Source organism: Budorcas taxicolor, chromosome 1, assembly GCF_023091745.1.
Source record: "Budorcas taxicolor isolate Tak-1 chromosome 1, Takin1.1, whole genome shotgun sequence".
NCBI lineage: Eukaryota > Metazoa > Chordata > Mammalia > Artiodactyla > Bovidae > Budorcas > Budorcas taxicolor.
The window spans coordinates 8077285-8101625 of NC_068910.1; the positions used below are offsets into that span (position 1 = coordinate 8077285).

The 24341-nt window shown below is 61.4% G+C and overlaps 2 protein-coding genes across 3 annotated transcripts in view; both read left to right on the forward strand.

Moving 5' to 3' along the window:
• Positions 1-19035, forward strand: part of NBEAL2 (neurobeachin like 2) — a 30142-nt gene extending 11107 nt beyond the window's left edge. The window contains exons 7-54 of the mRNA XM_052648596.1: positions 397-482; positions 574-856; positions 1010-1116; positions 1603-1683; positions 3069-3152; positions 3555-3653; positions 3947-4554; positions 4637-4769; positions 4849-4968; positions 5168-5489; positions 5707-5789; positions 5893-5985; positions 6174-6348; positions 6474-6607; positions 6963-7122; positions 7331-7433; positions 7605-7758; positions 7870-8028; positions 8214-8373; positions 8548-8633; positions 8804-9310; positions 9942-10120; positions 10201-10360; positions 10591-10728; positions 10818-11174; positions 11261-11410; positions 11521-11678; positions 11827-11951; positions 12038-12173; positions 12660-12820; positions 12922-13238; positions 13339-13434; positions 13802-13926; positions 14009-14149; positions 14317-14447; positions 14547-14656; positions 14754-14871; positions 14994-15091; positions 15162-15278; positions 15851-15940; positions 16017-16126; positions 16241-16413; positions 16554-16648; positions 16880-16996; positions 17092-17250; positions 17327-17475; positions 18335-18470; positions 18547-19035. Of these exons, the coding sequence (XP_052504556.1) occupies positions 397-482; positions 574-856; positions 1010-1116; positions 1603-1683; positions 3069-3152; positions 3555-3653; positions 3947-4554; positions 4637-4769; positions 4849-4968; positions 5168-5489; positions 5707-5789; positions 5893-5985; positions 6174-6348; positions 6474-6607; positions 6963-7122; positions 7331-7433; positions 7605-7758; positions 7870-8028; positions 8214-8373; positions 8548-8633; positions 8804-9310; positions 9942-10120; positions 10201-10360; positions 10591-10728; positions 10818-11174; positions 11261-11410; positions 11521-11678; positions 11827-11951; positions 12038-12173; positions 12660-12820; positions 12922-13238; positions 13339-13434; positions 13802-13926; positions 14009-14149; positions 14317-14447; positions 14547-14656; positions 14754-14871; positions 14994-15091; positions 15162-15278; positions 15851-15940; positions 16017-16126; positions 16241-16413; positions 16554-16648; positions 16880-16996; positions 17092-17250; positions 17327-17475; positions 18335-18470; positions 18547-18651 (7688 nt within the window). The 3' untranslated portion in view covers positions 18652-19035. The remainder of the gene's footprint in view (positions 1-396; positions 483-573; positions 857-1009; positions 1117-1602; positions 1684-3068; positions 3153-3554; positions 3654-3946; positions 4555-4636; positions 4770-4848; positions 4969-5167; positions 5490-5706; positions 5790-5892; positions 5986-6173; positions 6349-6473; positions 6608-6962; positions 7123-7330; positions 7434-7604; positions 7759-7869; positions 8029-8213; positions 8374-8547; positions 8634-8803; positions 9311-9941; positions 10121-10200; positions 10361-10590; positions 10729-10817; positions 11175-11260; positions 11411-11520; positions 11679-11826; positions 11952-12037; positions 12174-12659; positions 12821-12921; positions 13239-13338; positions 13435-13801; positions 13927-14008; positions 14150-14316; positions 14448-14546; positions 14657-14753; positions 14872-14993; positions 15092-15161; positions 15279-15850; positions 15941-16016; positions 16127-16240; positions 16414-16553; positions 16649-16879; positions 16997-17091; positions 17251-17326; positions 17476-18334; positions 18471-18546) is intronic.
• A 282-nt stretch (positions 19036-19317) lies between these two features.
• On the forward strand, positions 19318-22954 carry LOC128055369 (death domain-containing membrane protein NRADD-like). Of its 2 annotated transcripts, XM_052647915.1 has the most exons (6): positions 19318-19453; positions 20479-20567; positions 20680-20835; positions 21794-21977; positions 22093-22235; positions 22331-22954. In XM_052647915.1, exons 3-6 carry the CDS (start codon positions 20793-20795, stop codon positions 22648-22650), a joined length of 690 nt encoding a protein of 229 aa, XP_052503875.1. In that variant the 5' UTR covers positions 19318-19453; positions 20479-20567; positions 20680-20792; the 3' UTR covers positions 22651-22954. The 2 variants fall into 2 exon arrangements, with proteins under 2 accessions (XP_052503875.1, XP_052503867.1); XM_052647907.1 differs by lacking the exon at positions 20479-20567 and having other exon boundaries at positions 19324-19453.
• Positions 22955-24341: the final 1387 nt, after the last annotated feature.

Here is a 24341-nt window from a genome sequence, read left to right on the forward strand (position 1 = left end):
TCACGGCAAGCTCCAACCGTCACAGCGCAGAGGGACCAGGAGATTTGCATCTAAGAAACTAAACCCTAGGTTGCCGTGGGGAAGTGTGTATGGGGGGCGCTCACCCTGGGGTCCTCACTTTCAGGATTAAGGATCCAGGGGTCTGGCTAGGCTCTCAGGGCAGGGCCATGCCCCTTACAAGCTCCCCAAAGAAGGGCTGTGTCCTCCTGAGAAACCCTGGCACAGAGTCACGACACTTCAGAGGCTCCAAGCACAGAACCAGTCTTCTCCCTGAGACATGATCTCCCGGCCTCTGTTCTGTGGCCTAGCCACCCCAGGGCACCCACCTCTTGTGTGGCCCCTGGACCCATAGCCCTGCAAGCTTGCTGACCTTGTCTTGCCCCCTCCCCCGTCCAGAAAGCCTGCAAGATGCAGACCGCTTGCCTTCCGTGCTCCTGCTGCGTCTCATCCACCTCTTCGGAGCTGTTCTTGCGGGAGGGAAGGTAGGCTGGGAGGAGCCTGTGGGCAGGGAGTGGCTGTCTTGGGGTCTCTCTGCTGGGTGAACCCACTCCCCATCTCTGCCCACACCTGCAGGAGAACGGGCAGAAGGCTGTGAGTGCCGGCTCTGTGCAGGGCCTGCTGGGTGTGGTGCGGGGCTGGGGCCACAGGCCAGCCCAGGACCCCCGCCTGGTGCCGCTGGCCCTGGAGGTGCTGGTGGGTGCCGTACACGTCTTGCATGCCAGCCGCGCACCCCCGCGGGGGCCAGAGCTCCGAGCCCTGCTGGAGGGCTACTTCCGCGTCCTTAATACCGACTGGCCAGCCGGGCCAAGCCCAGACCCTGAAGAAGCCCATGTCACCCTGCGGGTCAGCATGCTCGGTGTGTATGGCCTCTTGGGGAGGTGGCATTAGCAGGGGAAGCCCCAAGGGTGATGGAAAGGCCGGCCTGGGCAGCATGGGAGGAAGGTTTTAGGCTGACCAGAGGTGCTGCTGGCAAGAGGCTTGGCGGGGCTGACCCTTGACCCCTCCACAGATGCCATCCCCATGATGCTGGCGTGCGAGGACCGGCCAGTGCTGCAGGCCACCTTCCTCAGCAACAACTGCTTTGAACACCTGATTCGCCTCATCCAGAACAGCAAGGTGGGCGGGGCCCAGGTCAGGGGCCTGGAACCAGAGGCTGGGGGCACCACGTGTGGATGCTGAGCAAACGGGCTGGATGGGCTGGGGCCGGTGGGGTGGCTTGCTCTTCAGTGGGAGGGCCTGGCGTCAGGATGCTCTGGACCCCATAGGAAGAGGGTGTCATAGAAGGATGGGAGCTTCCCTGGCCCCCCGTTTCCCTTCTCCCCAGTCCCAGGTGTCGGGCAGGAGGGAAAGCTCAGCTGTTTCGGATGCAGTGTCTACTCCTGCCCACTCATCTGCCCCCGGCGCTGTCCCTCTGGGCAGGTGTGGGTGGCTCAGCTTCCTGCTCTGCTCTCGTGCCGGGGGGCACTTGGCCTGGGGCTCAGGGTGCATCCTTGCCTTTGGGGGGAGCCCTGGCAGCCGCCCCAGGTCCTGCTCTAACCCCACCCTTCCCTCATCTTTTCTCTCCTCTGCCCCTCCACCTTATGCCCTCCTGCATCCCCACAGCTGTACCTGCAGGCCCGGGCGCCCCCTGAGGGGGACAGTGACCTGGCTACCCGGTTACTGACTGAGCCCGATGTCCAGAAGGTACCACCCTCAGGCCGACACCACCTCAGTCACGCACGTCCCTGGGCATGTACCCCTTGGGGCTCCCTCTGAGCCTTTCTGCAGTTTGCAGGGGGAGCAAGCAGATCTGTGTGAGGCCTGGTGGAGCCTAGTGATGGGGCTGGGTCCCCCACGCGCTCTCACCGGCCTTCCAGATCCCCAGCCCAAGGAGCCACACAGGAGGGATCTGTGCCCTGCCTGGTGTTAGTCCTGGGAGCTGGGGTTTGGCTTTGCTGAGCCAGAAGGAACCTTCGATACTCAACCACCCACCTCCATTGCACCAAAGCAGAAACAGGAGGCCAGATACTCAGGGATTTGGCTGTGGGCACTCACAGAGGGGGTCCCTCACATGGGGCCACTTCTTTGCTTGAATCCTTGTACTTGCCCTAAGCAGGTCCCTGGGAGTTCCCCATCCCCTCATGACCTCATGCCGTGCCCCTGCTCACCTCACCTGTGGGCTCCAGGAGGCTGTAGGGTGTTGGTTGGGGGCTCTTCATGGGGTACCCCCTCTGTGGCTCAATACCTGGGCCCCCATGTCTGGAGCCCCGCCCTGGCTCTGGCCTCATGAAGCAGCCCCATGTGTTTATTGCACTTGGCTGTTTTCTGAAAACCTGCAGGTCCATTCCTCTACAAAGCAGGCGAGGCTGGCGAGACCCCTGCTTTTTACAGATGAGGAATCTGAAGCCTGGAGAGGGGAAAAAGATGGCCTGAGATCCCCTAGGGAGTCGAGCAGAGCTGGGGCCAAGGGCCCCGTGGAGCTGAAATACAGTCTAGCACCTGCTGACACACAAGTCCTCCTGACCCTCACCGCCTCAGTAGGGCAGGGTGAAGGAGTAACATGCCTTGGGCTGTTAGGTCTGTCCAGGCTGAGCCTCTGTCCCCACCTGGATCTAGGGGAAAGGGGCAGGGTAGGACTTAAAGGTCTCGAAGGTTCTTTTGGTTCTAACATCCTGTGATTGATTGTCCCTAAATCCCCCAACTCCTTGTCAATCATCATGGGTGATGGGGCACTTGCCAGCCTGCCTGCACATGTGTCTAGCTTGGGTGGGGATGGGTGGAGACTGAGGCCTATGAGCCCACCAGACAGTGATGGGCAGAGGGCTGCGGCAAAAGTGTTCACTGGTGATCTTCCCAGGCTCGGCTTCTTCCGGCCTCTCTATCAGAGTGGGTCTTGCCAAGCTGTTCAGAGGGGGCCCTAAGGTCAGGGTGAAGGTCACAGTAGTTTGGGCAAAGGTAGACACGCTGGTGTCCATGTAAGGGTGCCACCCTCTTGGGGCCCCCAAGCCCACTCAGCTACTTGCCTGGGTGCTGCCCCTGTAGTGACATCCTGGCACCTGCCTCTCCTGACTGCCCCTCCTCACCCCAAGGTACTGGACCAGGACACAGACGCCATTGCGGTCCACGTGGTCAGAGTGCTGACCTGCATCATGAGTGGCTCCCCCTCCGCCAAGGTGAGGATGCTGCCGTCGCGCTGCAGTAGGGCCATGGGGTGGGGTTAAATAGAGTGGGTCTGGCTGATGGCTGTCAGAGCAAGTGAGCTGAGGAGGTAGCCATCCTGCCCTCTGGGGTACAGATCAGCCCATGGGGCAGGTATGGTCATTCGTCATTAGTCCTGGGAGCTGGGTGTCTTGGCTGGAGGGGAACGGATGCTTGTGGCCGACCACCATCTGTAGCCCTCCGAGGCAGAGCCGTTCCCCCCAGTCCCGCCATGGGTCCCCGCCCCTACTATCACCGTGACCCAGAGTCAGAGCTGGGCGAGGGAGCCCTGAACCTCCTCCAAGCTTCCCATGGGTTGTGAGCGTGCCCTGGGGCCCACATCCGTGCTCACGCCTTTCCCACCCGTCCTGGCACAGGAGGTGTTTAAGGAGCGCATTGGCTACCCTCACCTGCATGAGGTCCTGCAGAGCCACGGCCCCCCCACCCATCGGCTGTTGCAAGAGCTGCTCAACATGGTGAGGGCAGGGGCTGGGGGTCAGGGCCCCCATGGGCAGCCAGGACTGAGTCAGGGCAAGCATGGAAATGAGCTCTCCGCTTTGGGGGACCATGCTGACTGTGGCCCGTACACAGTGTGACCTGTGTCGTGACCCTGTGTGTCAGGGTCACGGGCGAGGATTCCAAGCTGCATGGGGTCCAGAAGCTATTGCTTGTTAGCAAGTCCCAGGACGATGCAGGCAGTCCCACTGTTGCGAGGGTGGCCTGTCCCATGCCAGCTGCCTGGGGGCTAGCCCATCCTCTCCCCCAACAGGCTGTGGAGGGCGACCACAGCATGTGTCCCCCACCGCCGATCCGCAACGAGCAGCCGGTGCTGGTGCTGATGAGGTGGCTGCCGACCCTGCCCACAGCCGAGCTGCGGCTCTTCCTAGCACAGCGCCTCTGGTGGCTCTGTGACAGCTGCCCTGCCAGCCGTGCCACGTGCGTGCAGGCCGGGCTGGTGGGCTGCCTTCTGGAGACGCTCAGCGAGGGGGTAGCCCTGGGGGCCCGCTGCCAGGAACAGTTGTTGGCACTGCTGCAAGCACTGGGCCACGTGTCACTAAGGCCCTCGGAGCTGCGTCGCTTGCTTCGCCCGCCACCAGGGTTGGACTTGGGGCCAGGCGGAGCAGAGGCTGGGCAGGCCCGCCACGCAGGTGCCATCATCCGTGCGCTCTCTGGCATGGCCCGGCACCAGGGCCCAGCACGAGCCCTACGCTACTTTGACCTAACACCCAGCATGGCGGGCATCATGGTCCCCCCTGTGCAGCGCTGGCCAGGCCCTGGTTTCACCTTCCATGCCTGGCTCTGTCTGCACCCCACGGCTGGAGCGCCTGCCCCCGCACCCACCCCCACCCGGCCGCTCCAGCGGAAGCAGCTGTACAGGTAGGTGACTGCCAGGGGTCAGGGCACGCTGCCAGGGTGAGCGGGAGAACCAGCAGGCTTAACTGGCTTGGCTCGCCCTCAGCTTCTTCACCAGCAGCGGCTCGGGGTTTGAAGCCTTCTTCACGGCAGCTGGGACCTTGGTGGTGGCTGTGTGCACCCGGAAGGAATACCTGACCATGAGCTTGCCTGAAGTGTCCTTTGCCGACTCTTCCTGGGTGAGCCTCCATCCTCACGTGGCCCGGGGAGGTGCAGGCGGCACCAGGGCCTCACCTGATCTCGTGACTTCTGTTGTAGCACTGTGTGGCCATAGTCCATGTGCCCGGGCGCCGGCCCTTCAGCCAGAACCTGGTCCATGTCTACAAAGACGGCCATCTGGTCAAGATGGCACCCCTTCGCTGCCCTTCCCTTAGTGAGGTGTGCTAGGCGGGGTTTGGGGAGGTTTGGGTAGCTGGGGGGCCTTGGACAGGGTGGGCCCTGGAGCCCCTGTTTCCCTCCCCCAACCCCACAGGCCTCAGCCTCTGGGGTCTGTGCAGCCTTGGGGGTCCCTGAGGAAGGTGGAACCCCAGGCTGTAACATGACCTGACCAACTGACCCCCAACCCTGGCCCCCACAGCCTTTCTCGTCCTGCTGTATCGGGTCTGCTGGGCACCGCACAACGACCACCACCACAGGGCTGCCTGCGCCACCGGGCCCCACCGCCCTGGCTCACACTCACCCCTCACTCACCCGCTCCCAGTCAGTCCCGGCCACCACAGGGCTTGGCTGGGGGTCCGGGCTGGTGGCCCCCCTGCAGGAGGGCAGCATCAGCTCCACCCTTGCCGGCACGCAGGACACTCGGTGGGGCAGCCCCACCTCCCTGGAGGGCGAGCTGGGGGCTGTGGCCATCTTCCATGAAGCCCTGCAGGCGGCCGCCCTGCGCGTCCTATGTGCCCTGGGTATGCAGCGTGCTCCCCACGCCCCGCCCCAGCCCTACCCCTGTTCCCAGGACCCAAGAGGTTGGGTCTCACAAAGTGTCCAGGCCCGAAAGAAGGGCTCCAGTGGGGAGTAGGTATCCCCAAGGGTCTGTCCTCTGATCAGGCAGAGAAGAGGCAGGCTCTGGGTGGGGTCTGGCTGCAAGCCCAACCAGGTCTGAAGCCCCCTGCCCACCTCCAGGGCCCAATGAGACAGCACCCTTCAAGCCTGAGGGTGAACTGCATGAACTTGGTGCCAAACTGCTCCTCCATTACTCACCTCAGGTATGGGGGGCTGGGCAGTTGGCTCAATCTCCCCCTGGCTCCCGCCCTCTATCTCCTTCCTCCCCCTGCCCCACACTGAGCCTTGCTCACCCCCTGTTCCCAGGCCTGTAAGAACAACATCTGCTTGGACCTGTCCCCTGGCCATGGGTTGGATGGCCGGCTTACGGGCCACAGAGTGGAAACCTGGGACGTGAAGGTGTGTGCCCATGTGGACAGTGTGTGTAGGAAGTGTGAGCACTGCAACTTGTGTGCAGGGTGGGCTGGAGTGGCTCTGTGCCCTGGGAGGTCCTGAGGAGACCCAGGATTCCAGGTTGGAGGGTCTGCTCAGGTGGAGGGGACAGGAGATGATGGGGTGCTGCCCTCACGGAGGCCCCCTGCCCACAGGATGTGGTGAACTGTGTGGGAGGCATGGGTGCCCTGCTGCCCTTGCTGGAGCGAGTGGCTGCACAACCCCAGGAAGCCGAGGCAGGTCCAGCAGAAACACATGACCTTGTGGGGCCCGAACTGACCTCTGGCCACAATGTCCAGGGCCTGCTTCTCCCACTGGGCAAGTCCTCAGGTAAAGTGTCCCTGGTGCCTGTGTTGGTGAGAGAAGACCTTGGCCTGGCAGGGGGCTGGAGTGCTTGAGGTCTCACAGCCCGACAGGCCTTTGACGCACACCTGTCCCCTTCCTGGTGGCGGCAGAGAAGCGAATGGAGAAGAATGCAGTGGCTGCCTTTCTGCTGATGCTGCGGAACTTCCTGCAGGGCCACCCCGTGAATCAGGAGAGCCTGGTGCATTGCCAGGGCCCTGCCATCATCGGGGCCCTCCTGCGCAAGGTGAGGCCTGCTGGGGCAGGCGGGGCTTCATTTGACCAAGGGGCTGTTGGTTGGAGGGACAAAGCCGGGGTGCCTGATGCCATCAGTCAGGGAGGGCCTCCTGGGAGAGGTGGCATTTGAAAGGAGGGGCAGGGTTGGGCCGAGAGGGTCTGGGGAAGTACCAGCACAGGCTAGGGCAGGACACTCACACAGGAGGCCGGGAGCTTGTACTTCAGAGGGCAGGGAGCCCCCAGAGGGTTTGGAGCAGACAGGATGTTTGTGTCCATCTACCTGCGCAGGGCAGGGTGAAAACTGGGAGGCCTGACAGCGGGTGGACAGGGCCTGACATCTCACCCCAGCTCCTGCCCCCACCCAGGTCCCCAGCTGGGCCATGGACATGAATGTGCTCATGTCTGCCCAGCTGCTGATGGAGCAGGTGGCAGCCGAGGGCAGTGGGCCCCTCCTGTACCTGCTCTATCAGCATTTGCTCTTCAACTTTCACCTCTGGACCCTCAGCGACTTTGCTGTGCGCCTGGGTAGGTGTGCCGACTTGGGTGAGGGGATGCCGTCAGCCAGGGTGGCAGTGGACGTTCTCAGAGGTTATAGCCCTGTAGCTGATCTGAGGGGACGATGACCCTCCCCTGGTCGGGGTGGGGGGTCTGGCAGTGGCATGGCCCTGTCCTGGAGGATGGAAGGGACCCAGCTCAGCCTGGTGGGCTGAGCCCTCTGCTGATGCCCGCTCAGGCCACATCCAGTACGTGTCTAGCATAGTCCGTGAGCACAGACAGAAGCTGCGGAAGAAGTATGGGGTCCAGTTCATTCTTGATGCCCTGCGTGTCCACTACAGGTGAGGCTGGCAGGGGCAGATGGGCTGGGGTGCTGATGCTCCAGCCTTCGGCCTTGGGGGCAGGTCTGTTCAGCCCCCAGCTCACCTGCCAGCCCTCCTTGTTCTCGCCTCCCTTCCGTGCCCCGGTGGTTTCCCTGGCCCTGGGTGACGTCTCTGCTGGGACCTGCCCAGTCCGCAGCGCGAGCGCCCCCTAGCCGCCGACGACCTGCGCACAGTGCAGACGTCACTCCTGGGCCTGGCCCGGGAGTTTCTGGTGCGGAGCTCTACCGCTGATGACCTGCAGGTGGTGCTAAACTTTCTGGCGGCCTCGGGTGATGATGGCCAGGTAGGCTGGAGGTTGGCAGAGGTGAAGCCTGGATGAGGGGTGGAGCGTGGACCATGTTGCGGGCCTTGGGTGGGGGTGGGGCGCGCTCAGCGTAAGCCTCTGTGTCCCCAGGTGGTGGGTGCGCTCGACCTGCTGCTGGCTCTGCTGCAGGGCTCCCCAGCACAGGAGTCTCTGGCTGTCTTCCTGCTGGAGCCAGGGAACCTTGAAGTGCTGCTGGCACTGCTGGTGAGGCCGAGGCCCATGCCCTTGCTGCCCGACCGAGTCTGCAAGGTACATCTAGCTCCTCCCGAACCCTGCATTCTCATTCACTGGGGCCCCTGCCTGAGTCGAGGGAGGGGCAGAAGGCCCCGGGTTAGTGGGTAGAGCTGTCTTTGCAGGCCTCTCTTGGAGCCCCACCCCTGTGTGGTGGCTTACCCTCCTACAGTAACTCCTTCCCCTTGATGACCCCCACACAGATCCTACGCAGACTGCAACAGAATGAGCGCTTACCTGAGCGCAGCCGTCAGCGGCTCCGGCTGCGAGAGTGTGGTCTCCAGGGTCTCGTTGCCTGCCTGCCAGAGGGTGCCGTTTCCCCCCAGCTCTGCCAGGGCCTCTACAAGCTGTTCCTGGGGGCAGGTACAACCTGGGTGGGGCCAAGAGGCAGGCCAGGTAGAGGGATGACATGGATCCAGGAGACAGGGCAGGTGGGAATCGGGAAGGTGTTGATCCAAGAGCCGAGGCTGAGCCAGCAGCGGGGCACAGTCCCCTTCTGGGGTCAGTCCCTCAGGCCTTTTCTGACCATCTTCCCAGATTGCCTGAACCTCTCTGATCTGTTGGCTGTGGTGCAGCTGTCCCTCCAGGCCGACCTCAGCGTCCGCCTAGACATTTGTCGTCAGGTAAGTGGAAAATGAAAGCTTTGTTGGGGGTGTGGGGTGGGTTCCACCCTGAGGGCTTTGCCTGCCTGGGATGAGGGGTCTCTGCAGGCCTCCTGTGCAAAGACCCCCTGAGGAGGGGTTGGGACAGGCTGTCGAGTGAGTCCCTCACTTCCTGTGCCCTGGCCCGACAGCTCTTCCACCTCATCTACGGACAGCCAGACATAGTGCGGCTGCTGGCCCGCCAGGCCGGCTGGCAGGATGTGCTGACCCGGCTGTTTGTCCTGGAAGCTGTCACAGCCGGCAGTCCCCTGCCCTTTACCCCTGAGCCACCCACCTCCCCAGAGCCAGCCTCACACAAGCCACCCACTGAGTCTCCTGAACCTTCGGACGTCTTCCTGCCCCCAGAGGCCCCTGACCCTGACGCCTTTTACCACGCCCTCTCCCCGTTCGCCACCCCCTTTGAGCTGGGCCTGGAGCGGGCCAGTGTGAGCTCAGGGAATACTGCCGGTGGTGGCAGCGGCAGCGGGACTGTCACTCCGGCCAGCCAGCCTGGCACACCGTCCCCGCTCGATGGACCCCGGCCCTTCCCTATGGCCCAGGGCCGCCACAGCTCCAGTCTCTCCAATGTGCTGGAGGACGGCAGCCTGCCAGAGCCCACCATCAGTGGGGATGACACCTCCAATACCAGCAACCCTCAGGTGAGGCAGGCCCTGAGGTAGGGCTCCTCGGGTACCCAGGGCAGCCAGTGGAGCTTTTCCAGAGGTGTGGTACTGTTTGACATCAGGGCTGTGGCAGCCAGTTGGGTCCAGCGCTGCCCCCTCATAACTTTCCTCTGCAGTGTGTTCTCTCAGGGGTGGCAGAAATTCCAGAGCAGGGCAAGTCGTGCTGAGACAGTTGGGGGCGCTTGCCAGGCTTTGGAAGGCCCTTGAGAGCCTGTGGGCCATGGGCTTTTCAGGGCCGATGAGCAGCACGGCTCTGAGAGTCCTGCCTTGTGCTTTCTGGATCTGGGGAGGGGCCTTTGCTTATTCAACACCATTCTTCCAGAGGATTCCGGGATGGCCCTTGAGGCCTGTGAGGTAACCATGCGAACTGCCTCATCTCCTCTTAGGAGTCCTGGAACCCCAGGATCCTCCCCGGAACTCAGGTGGTGGTCGGGTCCCACACTGTCTGTCTAGGCCCTCAGCAGCACACTGGCTGGGCTGTTGGCCAAAGGCTCGGCCTCCTGCTATGCCTACTAGTGGGTGGGTGGAGGTGTTGAACAGGGAGGCTAGTGGGGCAGTGATTCCCTCCCTCCCCAGCCTACACTCCACACGCCCCCTGTGTCCACAGCAAACCTGTGAGGAGGAGCTTTGTAACCTGCTCACCAATGTGCTGTTCTCGGTGACGTGGCGGGGTGTGGATGGCAGTGACGAGGCCGCCTGGCGGGAGCGTGGCCAGGTCTTCTCCGTGCTTACCCAGCTGGGGGCCTCAGCCACGCTGGTGCGCCCACCAGACTGCATCAAGCGCAGGTGAGGGAGCAGGGCCGTGGGGAAGCCTGGGGGCCCAGAAGGCAGTCAGGTAGACACCAGAGTACCTCATTCCCCTCCAGCCTCCTGGAGATGATGCTGGAGTCAGCCCTGACTGACATCAAAGAGGCCCCCACTGGGGTCCTGGCCAGCCTCACCCAGCAGGCGCTTTGGCTGCTGCGTCTGCTGCAGGACTTCCTGTGCGCCGAGGGCCATGGTAACCAGGAGCTGTGGAGTGAGAAGGTATGGCAGCTCCGGGCAGGAGCACTGTGTTCACATGCCCCGAGGGCTCCTGGTCTGCAAAGTGGCTGAGTACACATGTGCAGTCATGGGGACCTCAGCTCTGGTATGTGTGAGCAGAGGTCTATCTGTATGTGCACTCTGGCCCCCAGCCCAAACCTTACCTCCCTCTCTCCTCACGGGCTTCTGGCCTCATCTGGTGATGGCCATCTGGAATATATGGTGTGCGGCAGCTCTTCGAAGGAGTGTGTAGCCTGCTGGATCGCCTGGGAGCCTGGCCACACCTGGCCAACGGCACAGCGGACCTCCGAGAGATGGCGCAGATTGGCCTGCGCCTGGTGCTCGGCTACATCTTGCTGGAGGACCCACAGGTGAGCGCAGGGCGGCTGTGGGGGAAGGGTGCACAGCGGGTCTAGAGCTCGGGGAGTAGCTGGTGACACCCCCACTCGTCCATCCGCAGCTGCATGCCCAAGCCTACGTGAAGCTGCACGCGCTGCTGCAGACCGCGGTGCCCATGCGCCGAGAGGAGGCTTGCTACGTGCTCTCCAAGCTGGAGGCGGCGCTGGCGCGGGCGCTGAACACCTCCCCACCAGAGACCCCCACCGAGAACGGGGAGCCCCCAGCCTCCGCTGCTGCTGCAGAGCGCTGCTCATGGCTGGTGCCGCTGGTGCGCACGCTGCTGGACCGCGCCTACGGCCCACTGGGGCTACAGTGGGGACTGCCTTCCCTGCCGCCCACCAACGGGAGCCCCACCTTCTTCGAGGACTTCCAGGCCTTCTGTGCCACCCCCGAATGGCGTCACTTCATTGACAAGCAGGTGCCTGGGGCCAGGGGCACGGGCAAAGAAGTGGGGGCTGGGGGGCCACATCGAGCGCAGTCTCTTCTCCCTGTCCGGTCCTCCAGGTGCAGCCCACCATGTCGCAGTTCGAAATGGACACCTACGCTAAGAGCCACGACCTCATGTCGGGCTTCTGGAACGCCTGCTACGACATGCTCATGAGCAGTGGGCAACGGCGCCAGCGGGAGCGCGCGCACAGCCGTCGGGCCTTCCAGGTGTGCAACCTGCCCTGGGGGCCCAGAGGATGGCTGCTGGGACTGAGAGGAGAGAGAGGAGCCGGAAGCACCCAGTGGGCCTCACCTGTTCCTCCACCCGCATCCCGCAGGAGCTGGTGCTGGACCCTGTGCAGAGGCGGGCGCGCTTCGAGGGGCTGCGATACGCGGCGGCGCTGAAGCAGCAGGCAGCGCAACACTCCACAGCCCTGCTGCACTGGGGGGCGCAGTGGCGCCAGCTAGCCAGCCCCTGCGGGGCCTGGGCCCTGAGGTGGGCGGGGCTCGGGGCGGAGTCTGGTGGGGTGGGGCTTGGGAGGGAGGGGCCGGGAGAGTGTCTGAGGAGAAGCCTGGGAGGAAGGCAGAGGGGTCTGCAAACCTCTGCCTCCCACCCATGACCGTAAGTGGGGTCATATCTGTAGGGATCCGCCCACCCCCCACTGGAAGCTCTCCAGTGCTGAGACCTACTCGCGCATGCGTCTGAAGCTGGTGCCCAACCATCACTTCAATCCTCACCTGGAGGCCAGTGCCCTACGCGACAACCTGGGTGAGAGGGTGTGCCGAGCTGAGTCCACCCAACCTCATAGCCCTGTCTTGTCCAGCTCTGGTTGAGCACCCTTGGGCCCATTGCAGGTGAGGCCCCCCTGACCCCCCCTGAGGAGGCCTCACTGCCTCTCGCTGTGACCAAAGAGGCCAAAGTCAGCAGCCTACCTGAGGAGCTGCAGGAAGACCAGCTGGGTGAGGACGAGCTGGCTGCACTGGAGACCCCGTGAGTGGGGCTGGGAAAGAGCTGCCCAGGGCAAGGGGCTCTGTCTAATGTGTTCTTGCCAGGGGCAGAGGGATTGATTCCTCAGTGTACTTGCCTTCCTGCTGTGGGGCTAACCACCCTGAAGGGATGGTCCAAAATCAGATGGGAGGGTTAGGCAGATCTGTAAGAGGACGGAGAGTTCCTGTTTGATAGCCAGGCTTCCCAGAGTAGGACTGAGAAACCAGACCAGGATGTGCACCCATGGGAGTGGGTGGGTGCTGAGTGAGAGGAAGCTGGGGACGGGTTGGTGTCCTGGCAGGAACTTCAGAAGCCCAGGTTTCAGGGTGGGGACTGGGGCCAGTCTGGACCATGGGCAGCTCTTTCTCCTCCTATGGGATCATGAGCAGTGTGCCTCCTGACTTGGTGGTACTTTGAGAGTGTGGTCCTTGGGTTGGTTGGGAATGGGGGTCCCAGAGCCTAGTGCCTAAAGTGGGTGCTGGCCCCCAGGTTGGAGGCCGCAGACCTGGATGAGCAGCATGAGAATCTGGTGCTGTCAGCTGAGTGCCAACTGGTCACCGTGGTGGCTGTGGTCCCAGGGCTGCTGGAGGTCACCACCCAGCATGTGTATTTCTACGATGGCAGTGCCGAGCGGGTCGAAACTGAGGAGGGTGTGTTCTGCTGGAGCAGGCTGGAGGGCCGGCAGGGATGGGGGCTGGGGTCTTGTGGGGCTGGGACGGGTGGCTCCAGCACCCACTGTCCATCCCCACAGGCATCGGCCATGACTTCCGGCGCCCACTGGCCCAGCTGCGCGAGGTCCACCTGCGGCGTTTCAACCTGCGCCGCTCAGCTCTCGAGCTCTTCTTCATTGATCAGGCCAACTACTTCCTCAACTTCCCATGCAAGACGGGCGGGGCCGCAGCCTCATCCCCTTCCCAGGCGCCCAGGCCCCAGCCCTCCCTCATTCCACCCCACACCCAGGTGCGGAACCAGGTGTACTCCTGGCTCCTGCGTCTGCGACCCCCTACCCAAGGCTACCTAAGTAGCCGCTCCCCCCAGGAGATGCTGCGTGCCTCAGGTCTTACGCAGGTGAGAGCCCTGGAGTGTGGGGGTCGGGTGAGGTCAGAGCCCCGCCACTGGGGAGAGTGTTAGCAGCCCACCGGCTCACCTCGTATCCTTGCCCCCCCAGAAATGGGTGCAGCGAGAGATCTCCAACTTCGAGTACCTGATGCAGCTCAACACCATTGCGGGGCGGACCTACAACGACTTGTCTCAGTACCCTGTGGTGAGGGCCTGCTACCCCTCTACCCACCCTCTGCTCCACCAGCCCTGGTCCACCCAAGTGTGGGTACTGATAGCAGGCCAAGCCCTGAGCTCATTCCTGGGCAGGTGCTGCCTGAGGCCTGGCCTTTGTTCCCGGCTCAGTTCCCCATGCCCTGCTGCCCCCACGCACACCCAGCCCCGCTCCCTTCCCCTCCTGGCCTCTGTTCTTGGAAGGAAATCCTGTCTCAGACAGTCCCTCCTGCTCCCCTGAAGCCCCTCCCCATGGTGCACCCCCACCTATCTTCCTGAGGGTGAGGGTGCGGGCAGGGCAGGCTGGCCATATAGGCCATCAGAACCCTCATGTGGCTCCTGCCCGGGTGGGCGGCCAGTTCCCCTGGATCCTACAGGACTACGTGTCCCCAACCTTGGACCTCAGCAACCCAGCCGTCTTCCGGGACCTGTCCAAGCCCATCGGTGTGGTGAACCCCAAGCACGCCCAGCTTGTGAAGGAGAAGTGAGCGCGTGAGCAAGGCTGGGCTTGGGGTTGGGGTGGACCGGGGAGGGCTTCCACTGATTCCCTCCAACCGTGGCCCTAGGTATGAGAGCTTCGAGGACCCAGCGGGCACCATCGACAAGTTCCATTATGGCACCCACTATTCCAATGCGGCGGGCGTGATGCACTACCTCATCCGCGTGGAGCCCTTCACCTCCCTGCACGTCCAGCTGCAGAGTGGCCGGTGTGAAGGGGCAGGCAGATAGTGTGGGGCGGCAGGCAGGGTGGACGAGGGAAGGGTGGGTCTTCCAGGCATCCTGGACAGGCTGGCTCCCTGCTTGCCCAGGGCTGCACCTTTTCCTTCCCTGTCTCCCTTCTCACCGCCTCACTTTGGCCCGTGCCCCTCCCCAGCTTCGACTGCTCGGACCGGCAGTTCCACTCAGTGGCAGCAGCCTGGCAGGCCCGCCTGGAGAGCCCTGCTGATGTGAAGGAGCTCATCCCAGAGTTCTTCTACTTCCCCGATTTCCTGGAGAACCAGAACGGTAGGCGCTGGGTGGGGGCGGGAGGCATGAAGATGGAGGGTGGCCGAGGAGCCGGTGAGGAAGGCACAGCGAGACAGCTGACCCAGCCTTCTGTGCCAGGCTTTGACCTGGGCTGCCTCCAGCTGACCAACGAGAAGGTGGGCGATGTGGTGCTGCCCCCTTGGGCCAGCTCTCCTGAGGACTTCATCCAGCAGCACCGCCGGGCGCTGGTGAGATGTGCGCACACATACTGGCGGGTGACCTGAGGGGAGGGCTGAGGCGCAGGGTCCACCGTTCCTGGACTGACGGCCACCTCCCTGCCCCCAGGAGTCAGAGTATGTGTCCGCCCACCTGCACGAGTGGATCGACCTCATCTTTGGCTACAAGCAGCGGGGGCCAGCTGCAGAGGAGGCCCTCAATGTCTTCTATTACTGCACTTACGAGGGTGAGCGGTGCCCTGGACCCCGGTGGGGGTTGGGGTGCAGAGGAGGGGGGTGTGCAGGGGGCACAGACGGAGTCCTGACTGCCCCCCCCCCCCGCCACCCCCCACCACCTGCCGATGCTCAGGGGCTGTGGACCTGGACCAGGTGGCAGATGAAAGGGAGCGGAAGGCACTGGAGGGCATCATTAGCAACTTTGGGCAGACGCCCTGTCAGCTGCTGAAGGTAAGGCCAGCCGGGAAGACCGTGGTCAGGGAGGCCCTGGCCGCAGTACTGAATGGTTCCTTGCCCACAGGAACCCCATCCGGCTCGGCTTTCTGTCGAGGAAGCAGCCCAGCGCCTTGCACGTCTGGACACTAACTCACCTAGCATCTTCCAGCACCTGGGCCAGCTGAAGGCCTTCTTTGCAGAGGTGAGAGGAGGCAGGCTCTCAACTTCCTACCTGGCGAAGTTCATTTAATTCCACTGTCCTTGCCAATCTCTTGGAGATGAAAAACCTAAATCAAAGTCCCTGATATTAAGACATCTTAGAAATAAGAGGTAAACACCAGAGGAAATACAAGGTAAACATCATTGAGTTTGCCATCTTCAGGAGGGAGGGTTAGGCCAGGTTGACTCACCTGGTCATCCTTAGGGAGAACAGAAGGAGAGTCCGGCCTCAATACTCTCCTCACCTTCCTGCCTGCATCCCAAAAGGCCCCCAGCTCCAAGGTGTTCAGGCTCTCCTCTCCTCGTGCTAGCCGACTTGGAGATTTGGAGTCGTGGGGTGGGATGACCAAGGTTGAAACCAAGCTTGAAGGATTTTCCTTGTCCATCTGGTTTCTCACTTCCTGAGATGCCCTGAAGGCCCACTGGTCTCTGCATATCTCTCAGAGTGACCTCTGCCTATAACATGATGCCCTGGGGCTGAGGGCCAAGAGGCAGGTAGCATGGTGGGGGCTCTAGCCGGCTGCTCGGGTAGCTAGTCCCGCCCTGCCCCTGCAGGTCATCAGCGATGGCGTGCCCCTGGTGCTGGCCTTGGTTCCCCACCGGCAACCTCACTCCTTCATCACCCAGGGCTCCGCAGACCTGTTGGTAAGAGCACCGGGCCGGGCCACACCTCAGCTCCACCCCCGACTCTGCCCCAACCCACCTCTGTCCTCTCACCCAGGTGACCGTGAGTGCCAATGGGCTGCTGGGGACCCACAGCTGGCTACCCTATGACCGAAACATAAGCAACTACTTCAGCTTCAGCAAAGACCCCACCATGGGCAACCCCAAGTAGGACAGAGGGTTGTGGGCTAGGGTGGACTCTAAGTGCTCTGGCCAAGGTCTCTGAAGGCGAGGGTCTTCTGTGTATCCTGGCCTCACCTGTGCTCCTCCTCACTGCGTCAGGATGCAGCGACTGCTGAGCGGCCCGTGGGCTCCAGGCGGTGGTGTGAGTGGGCAAGCCCTGGCAGTGGCCCCGGATGGAAAGCTGCTGTTCAGTGGTGGCCACTGGGATGGCAGCCTGCGAGTGACTGCGCTGCCCCGGGGCAGGCTGCTCGGCCAGCTCCGCTGCCACCTCGGTATGTGCTGCCTGAGAGCTCAGGGTGTGCGGGTAAGAGCAGGGCTCCGGAGCTGGCCAGGGAGGGGTAACTGCTCTATTTTCCCTCTTCTCCCCTCGCCTCCCTCTTCCCCGTCCTGTCTCCTCCCCTCTCCCTTGCAGATATAGTAACCTGCCTTGCGCTGGACACCTGCGGCATCTACCTCATCTCAGGCTCCCGAGACACCACATGCATGGTGTGGCGGCTCATGCAGCAGGTGTGCTGGGTGGGAGCCCCGTGGGCCCCCTTGGTCCAGATCTGCTCCTCCAGTGGGCCTCCAGTCCTACCCTGCTCTCTTCCCCTTCCTACTGCTACTGTGAGCAAGTCTGGGGCTCCAACAGTCTGACTTTGGACCAGACCTTCACTTTTCTGAGCTTTTAGCTTTCTCACTCTGGGGCCAAGGTGGTGGTGTGCCCCAGTCCTGAGCCAGTCCTGGTGTTCCCCACAGAGTGGTCTTTCGGTGGGGCTGGCATCAAAGCCCGTGCAGGTCCTATATGGGCATGAGGCTGCCGTGAGCTGTGTGGCCATCAGCACTGAACTTGACATGGCGGTGTCCGGATCTGAGGTGTGTGTTTGCCTGTGCCCAGGGGAGGCTGTTTGCTGGGCCGTGCCCCTGGAACCAGATGCCTGTGCCCAGCACCCTAAGCCACCTTCCTGCAGGATGGAACTGTGATCATCCACACCGTACGCCGTGGCCAGTTTGTGGCCACACTTAGCCCTCCGGGAAGCACGTTGCCTGGACCTGTGTCCCATCTGGTGCTGGGGTCTGAGGGCCAGATTGTGGTGCAGAGCTCAGCGCGGGAGCGTCTGGGGGCTCAGGTATGGGAAAGGGGCGTCCAGCCAAGATATGGGTAGTTGGGATTCTGTCCTTGCTAACACGTCCTGCTTCCTCCAGGTCACCTACTCCTTGCACCTGTACTCAGTGAATGGGAGGTTGCGGGCTTCACTGCCCTTGGTGGAGCAGCCCACAGCCCTCGCGGTGACAGAGGACTTTGTTCTGCTGGGCACGGCCCAGTGTGCCCTGCACATCCTCCACTTGAACAAGTGAGCCTCACTGTTTATGGGTTTGTGATCCCTCAGTTCAGTTCAGTTTAGTCGCTCAGTCATGTCTGACTCTTTGCAACCCCATGGACTGCAGCACGCTAGGCCTCCCTGTCCATCACCAACTCCTAGAGCTTACTCAGACTCATGTCCATCGAGTGGGTGATGCCATCCAATCATCTCATCCTCTGTCATCCCCTTCTCCTCCTGCCCTAAATCATTCTCAGCATCAGGGTCTTTTCCAATGAGTCAGTTCTTTGCATCAGGTGGCCAAAGTATTGGAGTTTCAGCTTCAGCATCAATCCTTCCAGTGAATATTTAGGACTGATTTCCTTTATAGGATGGACTGGTTGGATCTCCTCGCAGTCCAAGAGACTCTCAAGAGTCTTTTCCATCACCACAGTTCAAAAGCATCGATTCTTTGGCGCTCAGCTTTCCTTATAGTCCAACTCTCACATCCACTACTGGAAAAACCATAGCTTTGACTAGACAGACCTTGGCTGCCAGAGTGATGTCTCTGCTTTTTAATATGCTGTCTAGGTTAGTCACGTGATCCCTCAGGTGGTGGTTATTGGCAGAGGGACACTAAGAGGTGCCCCGTGGACCCTAACCCCTTTACATGCCTGTGGACACATTCTTCAAGGCCTGTCTCTGTCCTCCCATCCCCCAGGGGGGAGATCTTGCCCTGGGCCTCCCTTAGGCACGAACTTGTTCATGACTCTCTTATTTGTCAGGATTTTCCTCCAGCCATCCTTCAAATGAGGACTGGGAGGTGGATGGGAGAATGAAGAGAGATATGTGCTGGATGCATAACTCCTTGCAGTTGCGAGTTTGTATATATCACCTTCTTCCCTCCCTCCAGACTGCTGCCAGCCGCTCCTCCCCTGCCCATGAAGGTGCCGATCCGCAGCGTGGCTGTGACCAAGGAGCGCAGCCACGTGCTCGTGGGGCTGGAAGATGGCAAGCTCATCGTGGTGGGCGCAGGGCAGCCCTCAGAGGTCAGAATGAGGGCAGGGTGGGCCTTGCACAGGGTGGGAGCGTTGATCCTGGCTGACCCATGCCTGTTCCCACTAGGTGCGCAGCAGCCAGTTTGCGCGGAAGTTGTGGCGGTCCTCCTCCCGGCGCATCTCCCAGGTGTCCTCTGGGGAGACCGAGTACAACCCTGGAGAAGCCCGCTGATAGCCCGCCCGGTCCTGCCGCGCCGCCCCGCCCCCAGCGGGCTTCGCCCCAGTAGGCTCCACCCGAGAGCCCGTGGGGGGCGGAGGGCAGGACACCCCGCCCACACTCAGGCGGCGGTGGGCGGGGCCCCACCTCTGCCCAGCTCTCAGGGATTGGCGGGCGATGTCACTCCAGGAAATCTTGCCCCTCGCCGGCAGAGGGGCCGCCCGGAGTCCCAGCACTGGCCCCAGCGGCCGCACAGCACTTTTTGCACAGTCTGGGGTGGGGAGCCCAGGCTCCCGATCCCCGGTCCCAGCAGAGCACAGGGGCCGGGCTGTGGCCTTAATCCTAAGGGCGACCCCTCCCGTTCTCGCATCTCAGCAATAAATATGGACTAGTTTTGTAGCTGTTCTGCCTCCGAGCATGTGTGCGCGCGTCTCAACCGGCACTGGCCACCGCCCTGTGCTGGCGTCCCCTGAGCACCCACACCGCACCGTGCCCCTAGCCCCCCAGCTACGCCCCTCCTGTCCCTAGGGGCCCGGGCCTGTTTTTCTGGCAGCTTCACGCCCAGTCCCGCTTCAGGCTCACCTCCACGCATGTGCGCGTTCCTGGTTCGGGCGGGGCCAGACCGTGGGCGGCCCCGCCCCCATCATCGCCCCGCCCCCTAGTCCAGTCCTCTGCCGCCCGGTTTCGTCTCCGCCGCCGGCTGAAAACCTGGCCTCTCCAGGGACTCCACTGCGTGTTCCCTACTGGCTTAAGGCCGGGAGGCCCCATCCTGCAGGCAGAGCCGATCCTGGGACTGACAGAGGGTCAGCCACCACAGGTCAGGAGCGGGTTGGGGACACAGCGTCGGGTCTTCCTGGAAGGAGGGAGCCGTGGCTGCCTCTCTGTACCTCCCCCATTCTGGACCCAAAATCCTGCGCTGTTGTGGTGCCAGCATCTGGGTTGGGATGCCTGTGGGAAGTCAGGATAGTGTGGGCGTTTAGGGTGTTGCTGTGTGCGCATGTGTGCATATTTGTGGGCCTCCAGATGGGTGTGTGTGGAGGAGGGGTTGGTAGAGGCTCCAGTCTCGCAGCTCGAGGTGGGTCGGGCACAAGGCCTGGCTGTCTCTGGGAGCTAGCGTTAGTCACAGGCTCACCCGCCAACTCCGATCCAGGCAGGGTTCCTATTGTGGTAAGTGACACAACTGTACATACACATCCTTCATTTGCAAAGGTCGCCACAGGCTCCATGCCAGACCCACTTGTCTGGTGTGCATTTTGCTGTCCACATCCGCCCCTGGCCTTATGGAGGGAAGTGAGTTTGGAGTGCAGGGGGTTGGGCCAGATGTGACTGTTGGGAAGTTACAGGACTTTCGCCCAGGTCTCATCTCCATCCCTTTTCCAGGCAAGCTCCCCTTCTGTGCCCAGTCCAGGGTCTCTCCTCCCCAGGCCTCAGGAGGGAGGTCCCAGCAGGATCAGCCCTGTAAGGGCAGATGGGTCCTGGGACTGCGTGTTCTTCAGATATCCAGCCTGCAGGCCCTTTCGAAATTCCCAGATAAGAAAGGGCCCGGGTACCTCTGGGCCCACACACCCTCTGCGTTTGCTGAACCCACCAAGGAAGCCTCCCATCCTGCCCCTGACCAGGAGGTAAGGGGTGGACCCTGACCCTGGAGGCAGGAGTGGGAGTTAGTCACCCCAGGAACTGTGCTCTTCTGAGAACTCTGGGGAGCTTCCATCAGCCAGTGAGTCTCCGCCTGGCTCTGGCTTATGGGGGACGGGAGTCCCCCTGGTCTTCCTGTGCTGGCTCTGGACTCAGACCCAGGGTTTGCCAAGGTCTTTGAGACCGCTGCACTCTGGTCTCCTCCAGCTTTGGCCAGCTGGGACCAGCAGTATCAGCTTCACCCCATTTGACACCGGAGGAAACTGGTCCAGATTGGCAAGTGGAAAGATGGGGAGGTGAGCAGCCCTGGAATGAATCAGGATGACGTGAGCCAGCAGAGGGGGCAGGCTACCCCAAGGGACTCCTGACTTGCAGCTTGAGGGATTTCCCCCTTGTTCCTACACACAGCCCCTGCTGGACTCAGAGGTCTCCCAGCTCCTTTTTCTGTGCGCTGCTCACGACACTCCAAAAACCTTCTCTAAGAAGTGCAGCCACTGGGAGCACTGCTAGCTGGTAGAACCATGCTGCAGAACTCCAGCCACAGGGAAGCCATGGTCCATGTGGGTAAGTACTTTTCGATCCAGATTTTGGGTCCTGGGTAGGATGGGAGGTATCCATGGGTCCCTGGCCTTGCAGACCACATACAAGTCTAGTTACAGCTCTGGAGCATCTTGTTTCTTGTGCCGTGCCTGCACTGGTTTGTAGGACAACTGACTTGCCGGCAGAAGTGAGCAGCAGCATTTACTTGCCTTCCAGTTCAGTTTTTAATTTATTTTTGGCTATGCTGGGTCTTTGTTGCTGTGAGAGCTTTTCTCTAGTTGTGGCGAGCGGGGGCTACTCTCTGTTGTAGTGCATGAGCTTCTCGTCGCAATGGTTTCTCTTGCTGTGAAGCACGGGCTCTAGACACAGGCTCAATAATGGTGCACAATGGGCTTAGTTGCTCCGCAGCATGTGGGGTCTTCCTGGATCAGGGCTCAAACTCATGCCTCCTCCATTGGCAGGCTGATTGTTTATCACTGAGTCACCAAGGAAGCCCCTGGTTCAGTTTTATTTTGTAAAAATTTGCAAGGTCTCCTGTGCACAGAGGCTTTCACAGGGACTAGCATGAATCACTGTGCTTGCACAGACCAGACTCTCTGGGGATGACAGGACACAGTTTAGTGCCACTGTAGACAGAGGAGGTGCCCCAAGAGCCAAAAAAGGGAGAGACTGGGAGAGATCAAGGATGACCTCCCAGAGCAGGAGATTCCTGCTAGTTTGTCTGAGAGCAAAGGTAAACCAGCAAGCGCAGACGTCTGGAAGCCTGGAGAAGGTACATCTGGGGCTAGGTGTCCAAGCGTGGCGAGCCAAGGGGAGGCTGTGGGAGGTGACAGTAGGGAATGAGCCAGTCAGATTTTGATGTCATAGTATGGGCTTTTGTCACTCCATAGTAGGGGGCTATGATTTCCAGCTTTTCTAGCAGCAAAATTGACCCCTGGCCTTGATTCCTTGCCGCTGACCCTGTCTGTCCTTTTCTCCACAGATAAGACCCGGAGGGAGCAGGACAGGGAAGGGGTATGGGCAGTGGCAGGGGGAGCCCTGGCCCCCAGCACCTCCTCCCCATTCTCCCCTGAGCCTCCAGGGGCCTCAGGCAGCATCATCCCTGTCTACTGTGCCCTCCTGGCCACCGTGGTCCTTGGTCTGCTCGCCTATGTGGTCTTCAAGTGGTAGGTGGTCTGGGCACTGCCCTGGGGTACCCCACCTCCCCGTCTGGACTCCCAGCCAGCTCGCCGTCTCAGTGAAGGCTGGAGCAGGCTGGCAAGTTCCCCCTGCTCCCCACAGCTGGCGCTCACGCAAACAAAGGCAGCAGCTGGCCAAAGCTCGGACCGCAGAGCTGGGGGCCCTCAGTAGGGACCAGCTGCATGGGGACAGCAGTGTCTTCCGGGACTCTCCAGCCGGCCTGGAGCCCTGTGCCCCCAGCCAAGGTGAGCCGTTTCCCCTACCTGTCGCCCTTTAGACCTGCCCAGCCTCATCGTACCAGAGTCTAACCTTCGCGTGACCCTCACGTCTCCCATCCCAGGGCTGCGGCCTGAACTTGGCTGCCGGCTTTACCTCCACCTTCCTCGGCAGCAGCAGGAGGAAGTGGAACGGCTCCTGGAGGTGTCGGGTGAACTGGCCAACGGCTGGCGGGGCCTGGCGGGCCGCCTGGGCTACCAGGCTGAGGCAGTAGAGACCATGGCCCGGAGCCCGGGGCCCGCCTCTGCCCTGCTGAGGGACTGGGCTGTCCAGGAAGGCAGTGGCGCCACCCTAAGAGCACTAGCAGACGCCCTTGCTGCCATGGGTCGTGAAGACGTGGTTCGGGCCCTGGGTCCCCTGGCCGAGGGTTGCTCTGTGGTGTGAGTCATGGCTCCGCAGCCTGGCCTCTCAGGGAACCTGCTTTGGTGCTCCACACCACCCCCACCTCATATACCTTCCCCTTCATGGGCTTCCTGGCATTGGTGACCTCGGCTTGTTCTGTTTCAGGGGGACACACAAGATCCTGGCACCAGTCACCTCCCCTCCCCCTGCCTTCCTCCAGGACAGGGATCAGGACGTGGGCGGGGGGACAGCCAGACAGGGAGCAGCAGTCTTGCCCCCCGATCCCTACTCCACCTCCCCATACTTACTCTCAACTGTTTTTTCTACTTTTGTACCCCATATTAAAGGCAACTCTGGACTGTTGTTGGCTCTGTCCGGCTCTGTGGGCCTGGGAGACGGTTGGGTAGCTAATGTGGCGGAGGCCCAGGAAAAGGCTGGAGTCCCTAAGGTGAAAGGCACCCCTGAGATGGCAGGCAGTGTGCACCTGCAGAGGATGGGTGAGTTCTGCGGGCAGAGTCGAGTTCACATCCTGCATCTGCCATTCCCCAGCTGAAGTGTGTTAGGAAGCACTTTCCTTTTTGAACTTAAGCTTCCTTAGCTGGAGAACAATAGACTGGCACCTTCAGAAGCCTCCCACCTGCTGGGACTCTCAGGCCTTAGGTTTCAGACCATTTTCCTCACCTGGGCTGTGACTAGCCTCAAGGGGAGGCTGGAAGCCTACCCCACTCCTGGGCAGGCAGTAAGAGGCAGGCTGGTCCTGGGAAACTAGGACTCTGTTACCAAGGGCCTCCGGGCATCTTTAGGTGAGAAAAAGGAAGTGTTTTCCTTTCAGGACCCACATTCCAGACTCAAAAAAGGGAGGTCCAAAGATGCTTCCACACAAGCCAAGGACAGGCAGGTCATCCCACCTACCTGAGGACAGGGCAGCTGCAGCCAGACCACCTGCACCCCTCGCATATGGCCTCCCTGAACGCAGGAGCAGCAGGTCCGTCACTGTGCTTTCAGCATGTTGCTACAGCAGACAGGCCCTGCCTAGGAAGAAATAATGCTACATCCTGGCATCCATCAGGATCAGTGCTGAAGAATTACAGCCACCTAAACTCAGCAGACTGGATCCAGCCACTGTTCAGGTGCCCAGGCTAGATCCCGTCCCCTCGCTGAGATGTGACTGGTGTTGGCTGTGCTGGGAGACTGCTGCAGCTGCTGTTCCTCAGTTTACCAGGGCTGCTTAACCCTGTAACTCTTATCCTTAAGATCAGGGCAGGTTTGGAGCCACCCTCACCTGGAGATGACCCTTGGGCAATAACCCAGGAGAGAAAGGCTTGGTGTTCGGTCAGCTTTAAACAGGCCAAAGCACTGGAGACATCACACCAGCAGGGAGTTGGCCAGAGGACTGTGGAGGATTAGATTGGCAATGAGTGTGAAATCCTGCATTGAGAGGAATGAACTGGCCCTGGATTAGCCAGTAACCCTCATCACTACTGAGGGGATTTGAGCCTAAAGGTTTCAAAGGGCGACTGGAAGGGAAAGATTTTGACAAAACAAAAACAACAAAACACTCCAGGGGAAATGAAGTAACATAATTCCTCTTCAAAGTGGTCCTTTCTAAAACCTGGCAACTCCCTGGTCACCATCCTTTAACAAAAGGCTGCCTGGATTTCCTGGGAACATGTGAAACCTGGAGCCTTGTGTAAAAGCATGAGTTGGGCTTGGCTGCAGTGCGTATGGCTGAT